Source organism: Numida meleagris, chromosome 1, assembly GCF_002078875.1.
Source record: "Numida meleagris isolate 19003 breed g44 Domestic line chromosome 1, NumMel1.0, whole genome shotgun sequence".
NCBI lineage: Eukaryota > Metazoa > Chordata > Aves > Galliformes > Numididae > Numida > Numida meleagris.
In genome coordinates, this window is record NC_034409.1 from 141,199,309 (window position 1) to 141,212,898 (window position 13,590).

Below are 13,590 nucleotides of genomic sequence, written 5' to 3' on the forward strand. Positions count from 1 at the left end.
CGGGTCGGAGTGGGAGGGCGGCTGCCGGCCGCCGGCCTGCGGGGCAGGGCCGTGCCCGGGGCCTAGGTGCTGGCATTGTGCAGGCCGGGTGCGTGGTCAGCGCCTGGCCGGGCGTGGGGCCCGCTCTGCTGGGCGTCGGCAGCCGCCGGGTGCGGGGTGCACGGGAGAGAGGCTGAGCTGAAGCGCGTCTCCCTGCAGTCAGTGGTTGGTGCCTGGGGTCTACATTGGTCCCGTGGTGAAAGGCGTACTCGGGGTTTTTTGTTCACATCTTTTTGCTTTTGCACTCTTGACGTCAAAGGCACGTTTCTGGGAAGAGCCGAGATTTCCAGTGGCCTATAGGTGCCCATCAACCTCTAAGTTAGCTGTGATTTCTTCAGTTGTATTGTTGCATTCTGAGTCTCTCACCAAGGCCATATTCACAGTGAGATAATGCTGTCCAAATGCTTTTTGGGTCTTCGGTTTTTGCCATGACATCTTCAATTTCCCATTTCATTTTCCGTCTATTTATTTCCTTCCACATCTCTCCAGCCCCTAAGTGACCAAAAAAGAAATAATACATATTAACAATGAACTAATCTTTGCTGTGTAAATCATAAAATTAAGAAATGTCAGTGGATGGAGAAAAAAAAAACATCTTCTTTGAGCTGGTCTATCAGGCTGCTAGAAGACCGCTTCAAGTTCATGAGTGTACCTCTAGGAACATTTAGGAACAGCTGAAGGAATTCTTGGTTCTGCTAGATGTATTGTTTTTAAAAAGAAATTTTAAAGCCATAGCAATCAACAACGTTGAAGACCCATGGTCTTTGTGTTTGTTATATCTTCTTATTTTATTCTGTAGTTCAGTGTACCAAAGTTCATTCACATTTGAGATATACCTGGAAATAACAGTTTCTAACATCCAAACTGTTTTAGCTTCTGCCTTTTGGACCATAATCACCATGTGAAGCTGTGTGGCATTCATCCCAACCCATGTCTTGAACCACATAGGTTTCAGGCCTTAATCCTTCCTCCCGAGAAAGTAGTATCAAGCTTTGTTAAAGGAGGTGTCGGGCTACAGGACCAAACTCAGGAAGAAGTGGGAAGTCAATGATTTTCCTAGATGAGAATGCCTTCTTGGTTGTGTATCATGGCGAGATAGAACTGTGATTGGCTTTTGGAGTTTGGGATTCCCCTCACTAGTATTGAGGAATTCAGGCACTTGAAAACAAGATTTTTGATGTATTTATGAGTAAAATAGAGACAGTGCATTCACAAAATCTGCTTATTTTTACTGTGTTACCAATACAATATTTCCATGGAGAATGACATTGTTTTGCTGCAGGTATTAAACATGAAATCTTTCTGAAACAGCAAAATCAGCCTAATATGCACATTATGGGTTGAATGACATTTTAATTCCTTTTCGGTCCTTCTCCCTTTTTGTACCTCCACTTGAAGTTGCCTGTGTCAGGTTAAATACTGTCTTGTCTTGGGAGATACTATCTCTGGGCTATGGTTTCAAACTGTTTTGTTTCTACTAGTTAATTTATTTTCCCTTACTTTATTTTCTGTGATCTATCTGGGATATATTCATCTTTCATCTCTTTCTCCCCTCTGTGAGGATACTCTAGCAGTTGAACAAGATGCCGGAAGAAACTGTGCAGTCTCCATTTTTTGTGGTTTTCGGGACCCTACAATGTGTGGTCTGATATCCCACTTGACCACCTTGAACAGATTAGACTAGATACATTGTGAATCCTTCCAACCTGAGTTATCCTGCAATGTTGTGGTTTCTTCTTTCCATTTAATTTCTTCCCCAAAATAAAACCTTCACAACTTTGCCCTTTTATTCCTGGGGCATGACATTCAGTCATTGTGTTTATGAAGTTGGCACTACAATTCCAGAGGTTGTGGCTGCAACATGTGGGAACTCTATTGCAGAAACAAGATTGAGTACCACAGGTCAGTTTGCCTTAAAGAAAAGAGAAGAAGAAGTCCTAATCTTACTTTAAGAATTTCAAGTTTAAATACACGGATGTTAACTGGTTTTTTGGAAATTCCTAAAATGATGAAAAGAATTTGGAAAGGAAAAACCATCTAGAATATTCATTTTTTTTAAATAATTACTTTAGCAAAAACTGTAACAATGCTAAAAGAAAATAATCACTATTTATTATATTTTTAATGTATTTCAATTGAAATTATGAAAAGATGTGTATACAAGGTTCTAGGCACCATAGCGTGTAATTAGTGGTACAACAAAATCCCAGCAACATTAAAATAATCACTTAAGCTGGCATGCTGCCAGCCTTCTGCCTATAGAGAAACTCCTTTCCACCTCTTCATCATTCTGGGAAGGGTGCCGTCAGGCCGCCTTTTAAAATCCTGTGAAGTTTATCTCCTGCAGCATTCATAGGAGGTTAGGAAATGGGGGCTGTTTTAAAAAGGATGGGTTGCTCCCTGAATCCTCTCAAAGAATAACTTGCTACCTGTCCCCTTGCTTTCATATGGTGCTACAATGTGATTTCCATCTAGAGAAGAACAGACTACGACAGCAAATCCCAGAACATAGCTCTTCTGTTTTTTCCAGCATGAATCTTTTCAGCACGTTGCTGCATTTCCTCATCAGCTCTGGCCTTTTAAGGGTTTTCATATAAACTAGACCGCAGTAGACTAATCTTAGGACAGCAAGTGATAGGTGGGTGGTCTGCACTTGAAGTGAACATTTGAAACAATCTAGTTGTTAAACCTCACTGTGGATCCATAGAGGGAATATACTGCCATCAGTATAATCTCTACGGGTAACTTCTGTGCCTCCAGTGCCATCATTACAACCACAGCATTTGAAATATCATCTTCAGCTTTGTTTTTGTTTTTATTTAATGTGTTTTTTAATTGAAAAATGTGAAAATGCAACACTTCTATATAAAATTATGAAGGTCATTGTCTAGGTGGATATGCATAGGTTCTCCAGAATTGTGTCTTCTAGTTGTTGGAAGGCTTCCTGTGAAAGGAGGTCGTCGCATGACATTGTGTAACAGTAATGGAGGGCTTACATCTTGTTCGTGTGAGGTCTTCATTCATATGCAGTTTGATATTTGATTCTGCTGAATGGTCTGCATCATTTTGGCTAGGTCTGAGAGGAAGAATTTAAATTTAAGAACTGAATATGGCATGAACATTGTCCTTAGCCAGAAATAACACAGGAGACGTGTCCGGAGGAAAGAACTAAAGCCTGGACACCTGCTTTTTTCAGGGTAGGTGCTCTTACAAAACTGGCAGCCTTAAGCCAATGTTAAACTTTCCTTGATTGTTGAACCCCCGCGTGATAGATCAGAGGTCCTATTAGTGGGCTCAAGCTGTCACTTCTTTCTTACCTGTATCCAAATGATGTGAAATTGTGAATGTAAGTGCTTTTTTTCAGATATTTCCTTCAGTATACCTTTTTTTTTTTAAAGAATCGTTTGGTTGTAATAAATACTAAAATTTTGTCAGCTATTAGCCATCTGTTGCATGTAAAATAATGAGGAGATTTTTTGTACAATTCATCACATAGAATAATAATACCACACAAAGATAAAAATTATGGACATACGCTTTTCTTTGAAACTAGTTATGAGTTAATAACATCCATAGTGGCATGTGTCATGTGATTGTATCCATTGGAATTCTGTCTTTACCCTTCTAAATTTAAGTGTATCTGTGCCGTCATGTATATAATTTTCTCACTTCAAATACTCTGGTACATGAAAACAAATCTTGACATACCCTGTGCATGCAACTACATGCGAAAGCTAGTGGAGGAGCAGGGACAATTTGCTAGGAGGGAAAGAAGATGTCTATTGAAAGAAGGAAAATGTCTATTTTTTCTTTAACCATATAATACATAGTACAGTTAAGGACAATTTCTTCCTTCTTCCTGTGCATTTTTTATTTGCTTGTTTTTAATATAATATGGAAAGAATGTTTTATCATCTTGTCATATGTATGGGTGTTGATGTCCTCTTCCTGTTGTCCATTTTATATTTGGCAGACTTTAGCTTCTATAGATAGTAAGAAGTTAAAAGATAATTATTTTCTTACAAGTTTTAGTAAACTCTTTGCATGTTCTGATTCTGGGAAGAGTTGAATTGAGGCTTACATCTTCAGACAAGAGAGAATTTGCACTGAAGTGAGTTCTTGCAAATGGCCAGCCATGGGAGGACCTTCAGGCAGTGCTCTCAGGTGACAAAGTCAACAAACTGTGAGACAGAAATATGTTAGAAACCAGACATTGCTGATTCCAAGGATTTGTCTGATTTTTGAACTTTCTCCATAAATCTTAGATAGGAATATCTGCTTTATTTTTCTATTTATTTTATGTGAAGTCATTTTTCAACTGCTTTCTTTCTATCAGAACATTTATAAACACATTTCCCTGAGTTTGTAGTAGGGACTGCTTGAGCAGAATATGCTATATACAGCAAACTTTTTTTTTTATAAACAAGACACAGAATTCTCAGCTTTTGATGTTGGATAGGATCAGCTACTTTTTTTAATTTGTCTTTTGATTTTTGTAGGAAGTGCCAACTTCCATCAGCAGAAGTGTCTTCTGGTTAGTGTGGATATCACAAACTAGGATTAAACCCTCTTCAGACTTTTTCTTTACCTTCATGCACAGTCAGTTTTAAGTTTACCAATTACTGTGTTACTATAGTTTTGTTTCGGCAGAAGCTGCAAATTTGGTGTAATGCTGATAAATCTAGTGTATTATTAAATTTAGTTCTTAGGTGGTGTAAAAGGTTGCTCATGAGGAGAGAGGGAGAACAGGCTGACCAAATGGATCAGAAGGGGCACAGTGAGTGAATCATATTCTGTTTTGTTCTCTTCCTTTAATTTGTTTTTGTTTCTAAAAATAGAGGAGAGTTTCAAAAGCACAGAGGCTTCATTCCTGCCTGAAAAGGTTGGCATCTGTGCTGCAGATTTTCATTGCTATTGTAAAGAACATGCTCCAAAGAAGTCTGAAGTGGATGTAGCCCCAGAATTTCATGGTATTTTCTTGTCTCAAAACCTGTCTTTGCCCTGCATCCAGTATTTCTTAAAAAGTCTGGAGCTAGAAATATATCCCAGAGAATCTATTAGGCCTTTCATGTTAATAACAGGTTGTGATCAAAGAAGGACCTAATGATGAATGTTGGAATCAATGTGGGAACTGCAGGGGTGGATTTATAGTCAGGGTTAGGGAGAACTGCAGCCTCCCCATTAGCACAGCTTGGTGTGGTGCTCACTGCATGGTGCATGCTGGAAGGAGTTCCCACACAGCTCCCTTCCTCCCATTCATCTTTCTGTTAGTTCCCCCTTACAGAAAAAAAGATGCAAAATGGATTGCAGGCCAAGAGTTAAAACAAGATATTCTTATATTCCAGAAATTCCTCTCTTCTGTTGGATTTATACGCATGGCAATTTGTTTGTTCAAGGCCATTTCTTAAAAAGAAGAATTCTGATCCCTGCAGTTACAATATTTAAGTATATGAACTGAATCTGTTATTCACATCTAAAGTTCATGTATCCAATAAATAAATAAATAAATAACCAAACAAACAAATAAAGGTGTCACTGTGTATAAGGGTAGATGGGGATTTCTTTAGAAGGATATGGCTCATTTTCCTACCCATCTGATTTATATATAAGCAATTCTGAGAAAAGCATAAAAACAACAGAGCCTCTCTAATGCCCAGTTGGTAATTATTTACTTTCTTCCCCAAGTGGACACTTTAAGGAGTATCATCTTTAAAAAAATATTCAGAAGTGGCTTGCCCATTCTTCAAATCCTAAGACTTTTTTCATGATTCTCTTATTGATTGTACTTATCTTATTGATCCTTTTTTTACTGATAAGTGTTTTCTTAAGAGTATACTAGGAAATGCAGAAATTGTAAGCAGAAAATTAATATTTTATTGATTGAATGATTAACTTTTAAGTAAGTTTACAGAGAAACAAATGTGCAAGAAGCATTTAAGAAAGTGTTATTTTTTCCTTCTAAGGTCTTGAGAAATGCAGCTTCCAAGAAATTGCAGTAAACTTATTATTGTGCTAAATGTAGCCATTTTAAGATTTCGTGACCTCAAAAAATACACCATTTCCAAGGCTTCGAGCATTTCTAATTATACTTTGGTCCAAACAGAGAAAATAGGTTATTACGTTAGGCTTGGAAACAAATAGGAGAAAGAAGGAAAATTTGGTAAAGAGAAAAAAGTACCGACGTTATTTATAGGAAGGAAGTGGAACCATGAAGCTTAAGTTCAAGTCTTAAATGAACAGACAGCTTGCATGTATATGTTTGTATTGCAGCCTTCATTTGCTAGAGGAGGACTACAAATCTATCACGTTCATTTTATAATATTTGCATTTATTTATTGTCAGTTTGTCAGTTTCACTTGTATGAGGTTACTGTGATTCACCATCCAACATGAATAAAGGTGTCAGAAGTTGTCCTTTATTTTGTACCTTTATATCATTCCTGTTTCTTAAAAACAAAGAGGACAAAAAACAAAACCACAAAGCAAACAAAAACCCAATAACACAGAACTGTATAACTTCAGCTCCTTCAGCTGAAGACCCCACACTGTATGTCTATGTAAACTGAGACCAATAGTCCAGACTTAACTAATGGTCCATGTTTTTAACTGTTAGACAGCAAATATGAGAAAGATGCATATAAGCCAGTCATGCTGATCATACAGTTGTCATGATCAGGAGTTTTAATTCACTAACAGGTATGAAGGAGAGTAATCCAAAAACCTCATAAAGGCTTTTAAGGAGGACATTACATACGGAGAGACATAATTGGAAAAAGCACAAAACACTCTTCTGAGAAGGGAGCAAACCTGGAAAAAGGAAAAATACAGTGGGATAGACTCAGAGGGAGCTGGAAGAACATGGTTTGGTGATGTTTGCCATAACAGCGAAAATAAGAGACAGCTGGGAGTGTACAGGTGCCATGCGGATGAGAAGCAGCAACCTGTGTGGTGAAAAGGCCAGCTGAGGCCAACCACACAAGCACTTCTGTAGGCTTGAGGTCACTGCTTCTTCCAGCTTATCAAGGACAGTTTCAGGTGCAGTCATCATCACACCTTCTGATATTTGATGGACAACTTGTAGCTTTCAAGTATTTTGTTCTAGTTAGTGCCAACAATATTTTTGGAAGTATAGTGTCACCTATAGCCAGACTTTCCCCTCTTTCCCCTTTACCTTCCTGAAAAACCATGCCTAAGGGATTGTATTTCATGAAAGACTGTTTATGTGCAAGCCCTGTGCTCCCTTCTGGGTAGGCTATGACTTCTTGGGAGAATGCATCATCATCTCTGCGTTTATTCAGATTCTGGGATGCATGGTGTCCGGGGGAAAGCTAATGCTAATATCTAGGTTTCCTTTCTGCACTCACAGTGTGTAGCGGTTGCTGCTTGCATCGCTGAGGCCTGCAGAAGGCTCAGCCTCTGTGCCACCCCAGCAGGAATGTTCAAACTCTGCCTAATCTTGTGGAAACAGCACGTTTTGCTCTCTGCTCCCGTGTATCAACATAAGCCCCAGAGACAGCCAACTCTCCCACTGTTAGATTACTAGCATTGCTAACATTAAAGAAAAGTATTAGAAAAATGCATGCTAGTAGTAGAAGTACATAGCAAAAAGACTCTTCTGATTTCAGTAAAGAACAATAACATCTGTTTGCTACTTAAAACCACCTGTTTGCCTTTGGCTTATTGGGCTTTATCTTAGCCTAGTATAATAAATGGAAGTGTCACCATAAAATTTAATGGCTTTGGGTTAAATCCATCCAATGATTACTTTGGGTTTAAGTTCACAGTAATAGCCGCCTTCACATATTGGTCTGAATTTTCTGCCAGTGCTGCTAGGTTTCTGGTAATTGTTTGAGCTGCATACTCTTAAGTAAATTGGCATAAACTGAGAGTCATGTCACTGATTTATACAGGCAAAGCTTTTTAATAAAATGAAGATCCTGTTAATAAATACAAAATCCATTTGGTATGAAACCAAAATCCCACAACATCCTTGTTATGAAACTTAGAAAATGTGGGATAGATGAGTGAACAGTGAGGTGTATTGAGAACTGTCTGACTGGCAGAGCTCAGAGCAGAGGGTTGTCATAAGCTGTGCAGAGTCTGGCTGGAGGCCTGTAACTAGTGGTGTTCCCCACGGTTTCGTTCTGGGTCCTGTCTTGTTCAATGTCTTCATCAACGACCTGATTGAAGGGATAGAGTCTGGTTCTGTGTCAGGGTGGAGGCCAGTCACAAGTGGTGTCCTTCAGGGACTGGTCTTGGGACCAGTGCTCTTCAGCATCTTCATCAATGACATAGACGATGGAATCGAGTGTACCCTCAGCAAGGTTGCAGATGACACCAAGCTGAGTGGTGCAGTGGAGGAAGGGAAGCCATTCAGAGGGACCCGGACAGGCTGGAGAAGTGGGCCCATGAGAACCTAATGAGGTTCAACAAGGCCAAATGCAAGGTGTGGCACCTGGGCCAGGGCAATCCCAGGTATTTATACAGACTGGGGGAAGATCTCCTTGAGAGTCGCCCTGCGGAGAAGCACAGGGGGGTCCTGGTGGATGAAAAGCTGGACATGAGCCAGCAGTGTGCACTGCCGGCCTGGAAAGCCAACTATGTTCTGGGCTGCATTAAAAGGAGTGGCCAGCAGGGAGAGGGAGGTGATTGTCCTCCTCTACTCAGCTCTTGTGAGGCTCCATCTGGAGTACTGTGTCCAGGCCTGGGCCCCCAGCACAAGAAAGACGTGGAGCTCTTGGAATGGGTCCGGAGGAGGGCCACCAACATAATCAGAGGGCTGGAGCACCTCTCCAGTGAAGAAAGGTTGAGGGAACTGGGCTTGTTTAGCTTGGACGAGAGAAGGCTCCAAGGAGACCTCACTGTGGCTTTCCAGTACTTGAAGGGAGCGTATAAACAGGACAGGATATGACTGTTTACATGGGTGGATAGTGACAGGACAAGAGGGAGTGGTTTTAAACTAAGACAGGGGAGGTTTAAGTTGGATATTAGGAGGAAGTTTTTCACACAGAAGGTGGTGATGAGCTGGCACAGGCTGCCCAAGGAGATTGTGGATGCCCCATCCTTGGAGGCATTCAAGGCCAGTCTGGACGTGGCTCTGGGCAGCCTGGTCTAGTGGTTGGTGACCCTGCACACAGCAGGGGATTGAAACTAGATGATCTTTGATGTCCTTTTCAACCCAGGCCATTCTATGATTCTATAGAGTCTACCCTCAGCAAGTTTGCTGATGATACAAAGCTGGAAGGAGTGGCTGACACACCTGAAGGCTGTGCTACTGTTCAAGAAGACCTGGACAGACTGGAGAGCTGGGCAGAGAGGAAGCTGATGAGGTTTAACAAGAGCAAGTATAGAGTCCCGTACCTGGGGATGAATAACCCCATGCATCAATACAGGTTAGGGGCTGACCTGCTGGAGAGGAGCTCTGCCAAGAAGGACCTGGGAGTCCTGGTGGACAACAGGTTGGCCATGAGCCAGCAGTGTGCCCTGGTGGCAAAGAAGGCCAATGGTATCTGGGGTGCATTAAAAAGAGTGTGGCCAGGAGGCTGAGGGAGGTGATCCTTCCCCTCTACTCTGCCCTGGTAAGGCCACATTTAGACTACTGTGTCCAGTTCTGGGCTCCCCCGTTCAGAAAACACAGGGATCTCCTGGAAGAAGTCCAGTGGAGGGCCACAAAGATGATTACGGGCCTGGAGCATCTCCCTTATGAATAAAGGCTGAGTGACCTGGGTCTGCAAATGGATGAGGCCAGGCTATTCTTGGTGGTGTGTAGTGGTAGGACAAGGAATAATGGCCTAAAACTTGAACATAGGAAGTTCCATACTAACATGCAGAAAAATTTCTTTACAGTAAGGATGAAGGAGCACTGGAGCAGGTTGCCCAGAGAGGTTGTGGAGTCTCCTTCTCTGGAGATATTCAAGACCCATGTGGGCACCTACCTGTGTGACCTATTGTAGGGTACCTGCTTTAGCAGGGAGGTTGGACTTGATGATCCCTTGAGATCCCTTCCAACATCTGCAATTCTGTGATTCTGTGGTTCTGTGAAGATGCTTTAGATTAGTTATAAAACTGTTCAAAAGGGCATTATAAAATAGTTTTGGTGAATTAATAACTCTTCTCTTTTTTTCTCCCCAAGGATGTTTCATGATCGTAGATAACAAAAGTTAACTTCAGGATGCTGAAAAGGAAACAAAGTTCAAGGGTGGAAGCCCAGCCAGTTACAGATTTTGGTCCTGATGAATCTTTGTCAGACAATGCAGATATTCTGTGGATTAACAAACCGGTAGGTATCTTTTTCCATAGTTGTTAATTGTAAGTTAAATGTAACTTACATTGTTGAAATATGATTTCTAAGAAAAGATCTGAAATAGTTGTCAGAAACAGTTATTGAGCTAATCTACAAATTCATTTTTTTTGCAAAAACGCAGAAACTAAATCAAAAGGCTGGTTTTGGTTGTTACAAAGTGATGGGGATGATCAAGTAACGTTTGCTAGCATCCATTGACCTGGGTCTGTTCAGCCTTGAGAAAAGAAGACTGAGAGGGAATCTTATTAACGTTTATAAATATCTTAAGTGTGGGACTCAAAGGGACATGGCCAACCTCTTTTCAGCAGTTTTTGGGGACAGGCCAAGGGGAAATGGCCATAAACTGGAGCGTAAGGAGTTCTGCACCAATATGTGAAAGAACTTCTTCACAGTGTGGGTGATGGAGCACTGGAACAGGCTGCCCAGGGAGGTTGTGGAGTCTCCTTCTCTGGAGATGTTCAAGACCCACCTGGATGCCTACCTGTGCAACCTGTCTAGGGAGCCTACTTTGGCAGAGGGGTTCGACTTGATGATCTTTAGAGGTCCCTTCCAACCCCTACAATTCTGTGATTCTGTGATCTAGTGATTGCTGTTTTACGCAGCCATCTTTTCAATGTCTCTATTTCCTACATATTTATTAAAAGTAGAAGTGAAGTTTGCAAAATGAGCTTTTGAAGAGAATGTCAAAAAGAATATTTCATTGTTAAAGTAGTAGCCAGCAGTTGATAGCTTTGACTTTCAAATTTCCATTTTTACATCTCTCATGAATATAAAAGTGTATTTAGACTGTTTATTTTCAAGTACAGCTCATATTTTTCTAGTATAATTTGACCTACAATGTGCCCTACACAATAGGTAAGTTTAGAAGTGTCTGGTGACTTGAAACTGGAGATTGTTTCATTAGGAACAGAGCTATTAGCAGAATGTGCAGGATTAAGAATATACTTTTGCCACATAAATATGGTTGCTAGGATTAAGTCACTTACTTCAGCAGTCAGTGTACACCTGGGATTCCTATGTTATTTGAATGATTCATGGTTTTGTCGAGAAGGCATTTTTGTGCTTCTCCTGAAGGATAGTAGAAAATTTTATTTTGTGAAAGCAGAAAGTAAAATATTCTAAAATAAATACCTGTTGTTAGTATGACTTTCATCTAATGGAACTATCATCTCCATTGCATTATGGATCCCAGATCCATACTGCTTTGCTTCCAAGTCTTAACATCTAAATCATTTACAACACCCATATATTAATTGTTCATGTTAAATAATTTAAAAATAATTCATACTGAATTTTGTAATTAGCTCAAAACGTTATTGCAGGAATATAGGCAGGGTTATTTACATGTGTTTTACAGTGCACAGCATTCAGTTTTTAGATAGAAACATCTTTTCTTGTCATACTGCTGGACTAGTTGCCTATTGCTTAGTGTCCACAGTATTAACATTTTATTAAGGCAGACAAGAAGTTTATATATAAGCCAAACTTTAGTGTTTATGTTATTTCTTATCAGTTCATACAAGGTTTAAAACAAGGTGAGTATAAAAGGGACATGAGACAATGTATCACGAGATACCTTCCACTTTCAAATTATTAATTTGGGCTCAGAATTTACGAACAATAGACGTATTCAATTCTGGTCAGATATGATTACATTTAGGCGAGCATTAAATAAAATAATTATTCTGACTGCATCTTGATATCAAAAGGTTTGAATCGGTGTAAATGAGTGTATAATTTTTTCTGCAAATTGGTGTAAGTATGCTTTTATATTTCAGTATTTTTTTTTCTTTGGGTAATTTTTTGCTTGCTGAAGTGTCTTTTTTTCTTCTTTGTCTGAAAGATTTGACCCCACCAACTCTGATTCATTACACTTGTCTGGCTTCAAGATGGTTCAGCGGTGTTTTGATTTAAAAGCAAAAAAATAAAACCCAATGCTAAACTCCTGTATTGATACATTCTACTTTCTCATTAGGTCTTCCAGTGTGGTTAGCACTCAATATAGCCTTATTAATAATGACTGTTGTGAGACTGAGACCTAAGTAGTGCTAGAAATGAACTGTTCTCTTACAGAAACAAAACTTGTTTTGAACAAAAGTGTATCCTAATACAGAAGTAGCTTTCTGTGACAGTCTGTTCTATATTTATTCTGATGATTTTAATCCCTGTGCCTCTCAGTTCATCTTCGGAATTATGAACTGAAATAAAATCAATTCATCTAAAAAAAAAACCCTGTAAAATCAATTCATCTAAATGTGAAATTAAAATTTTCCACAGATATTTTCATTTAATTTATTCACCCGATTTATAACATCTAATAATTCCACTTATTGTCAGCATATGAAGTGTGACAAGTTGTCATATGAAAATAAATCGGATTACAAAAGTAGAAAGGATAGAATCCTTACTCTTGGTTTCCTGGCTCTTAATACTTGGTTTATGAATTATGCAACCTCCCAAATTACATAATTAATAACTTGTTTTGTATATTTCAAAAAGTCAAGAGAACTTATTTTTGAGATTAAGACCTTAAATATGTGTATCATAATGTAAAAGAAAACCATGAATGTGTTTACAAGAAGTGTCAGTACAAGTTAGAAAGGCTAAATAGTTGAGCTGGTTTTGAACGTTAAAGCAATCTTGTGATGTCTTTTTTTTTTCCAGTGGGTGCACTCTTTACTACGAATCTGTGCCATCATCAGTGTTATTTCTGTTTGTATGAACACTCCAAAGACCTTCGAGCATTATCCTCCACTGCAGTATGTGACATTTGCTCTTGACACTCTACTTATGTTTCTTTACACTGCAGAGATGATAGCAAAAATGCATATCCGTGGCATAGTCAAGGTAAGTATTTGAAAATTAACCTGTATATGCTCAAGAAAATGAATATATACCATTGACATCTGATATTTCTTTCGTAACTTCTCAGTTCCTTTTGCTGTGAGTGTTCTTAGCTGCAAGCAACACCATGGCATATGAACAGAAAAGGCAGATTGAGAAATATGTGGTTTTACTGCATAGTTAATCCCCACCTAAATTTAATAACAACATTCATAATAATGGGTTCCTACTAAGAAATACATAGTTTCGTTGTATTAATCTATTGGCATTCCTGGTCAACTGGAGAGGTCCCAGAAGACTGGAGACTTGCCAATGTGACTCCCATCTGCAAGAAGGGTCGTAAGGAGGATCCGGGGAACTACAGGCCTGTCAACCTGACCTCGGTGCCGGGGAAGGTTATGGAGC

The 13,590-nt window shown here is 39.6% G+C and overlaps 1 protein-coding gene across 5 annotated transcripts in view; it reads left to right on the plus strand.

Moving 5' to 3' along the window:
- The window catches only part of NALCN (sodium leak channel, non-selective), a 219,176-nt gene that overhangs the window by 791 nt on the left and 204,795 nt on the right, over positions 1-13,590 (plus strand). For all 5 annotated transcript variants that reach the window (XR_002444045.1, XR_002444050.1, XM_021415912.1 and 2 more), the window contains exons 2-3: positions 10,171-10,317; positions 13,006-13,188. Coding sequence is in view for 3 of the 5 variants with exons in the window: in XM_021415912.1 (XP_021271587.1) it covers positions 10,210-10,317; positions 13,006-13,188 (291 nt within the window). In the remaining 2 variants the exon portion in view is untranslated. The remainder of the gene's footprint in view (positions 1-10,170; positions 10,318-13,005; positions 13,189-13,590) is intronic.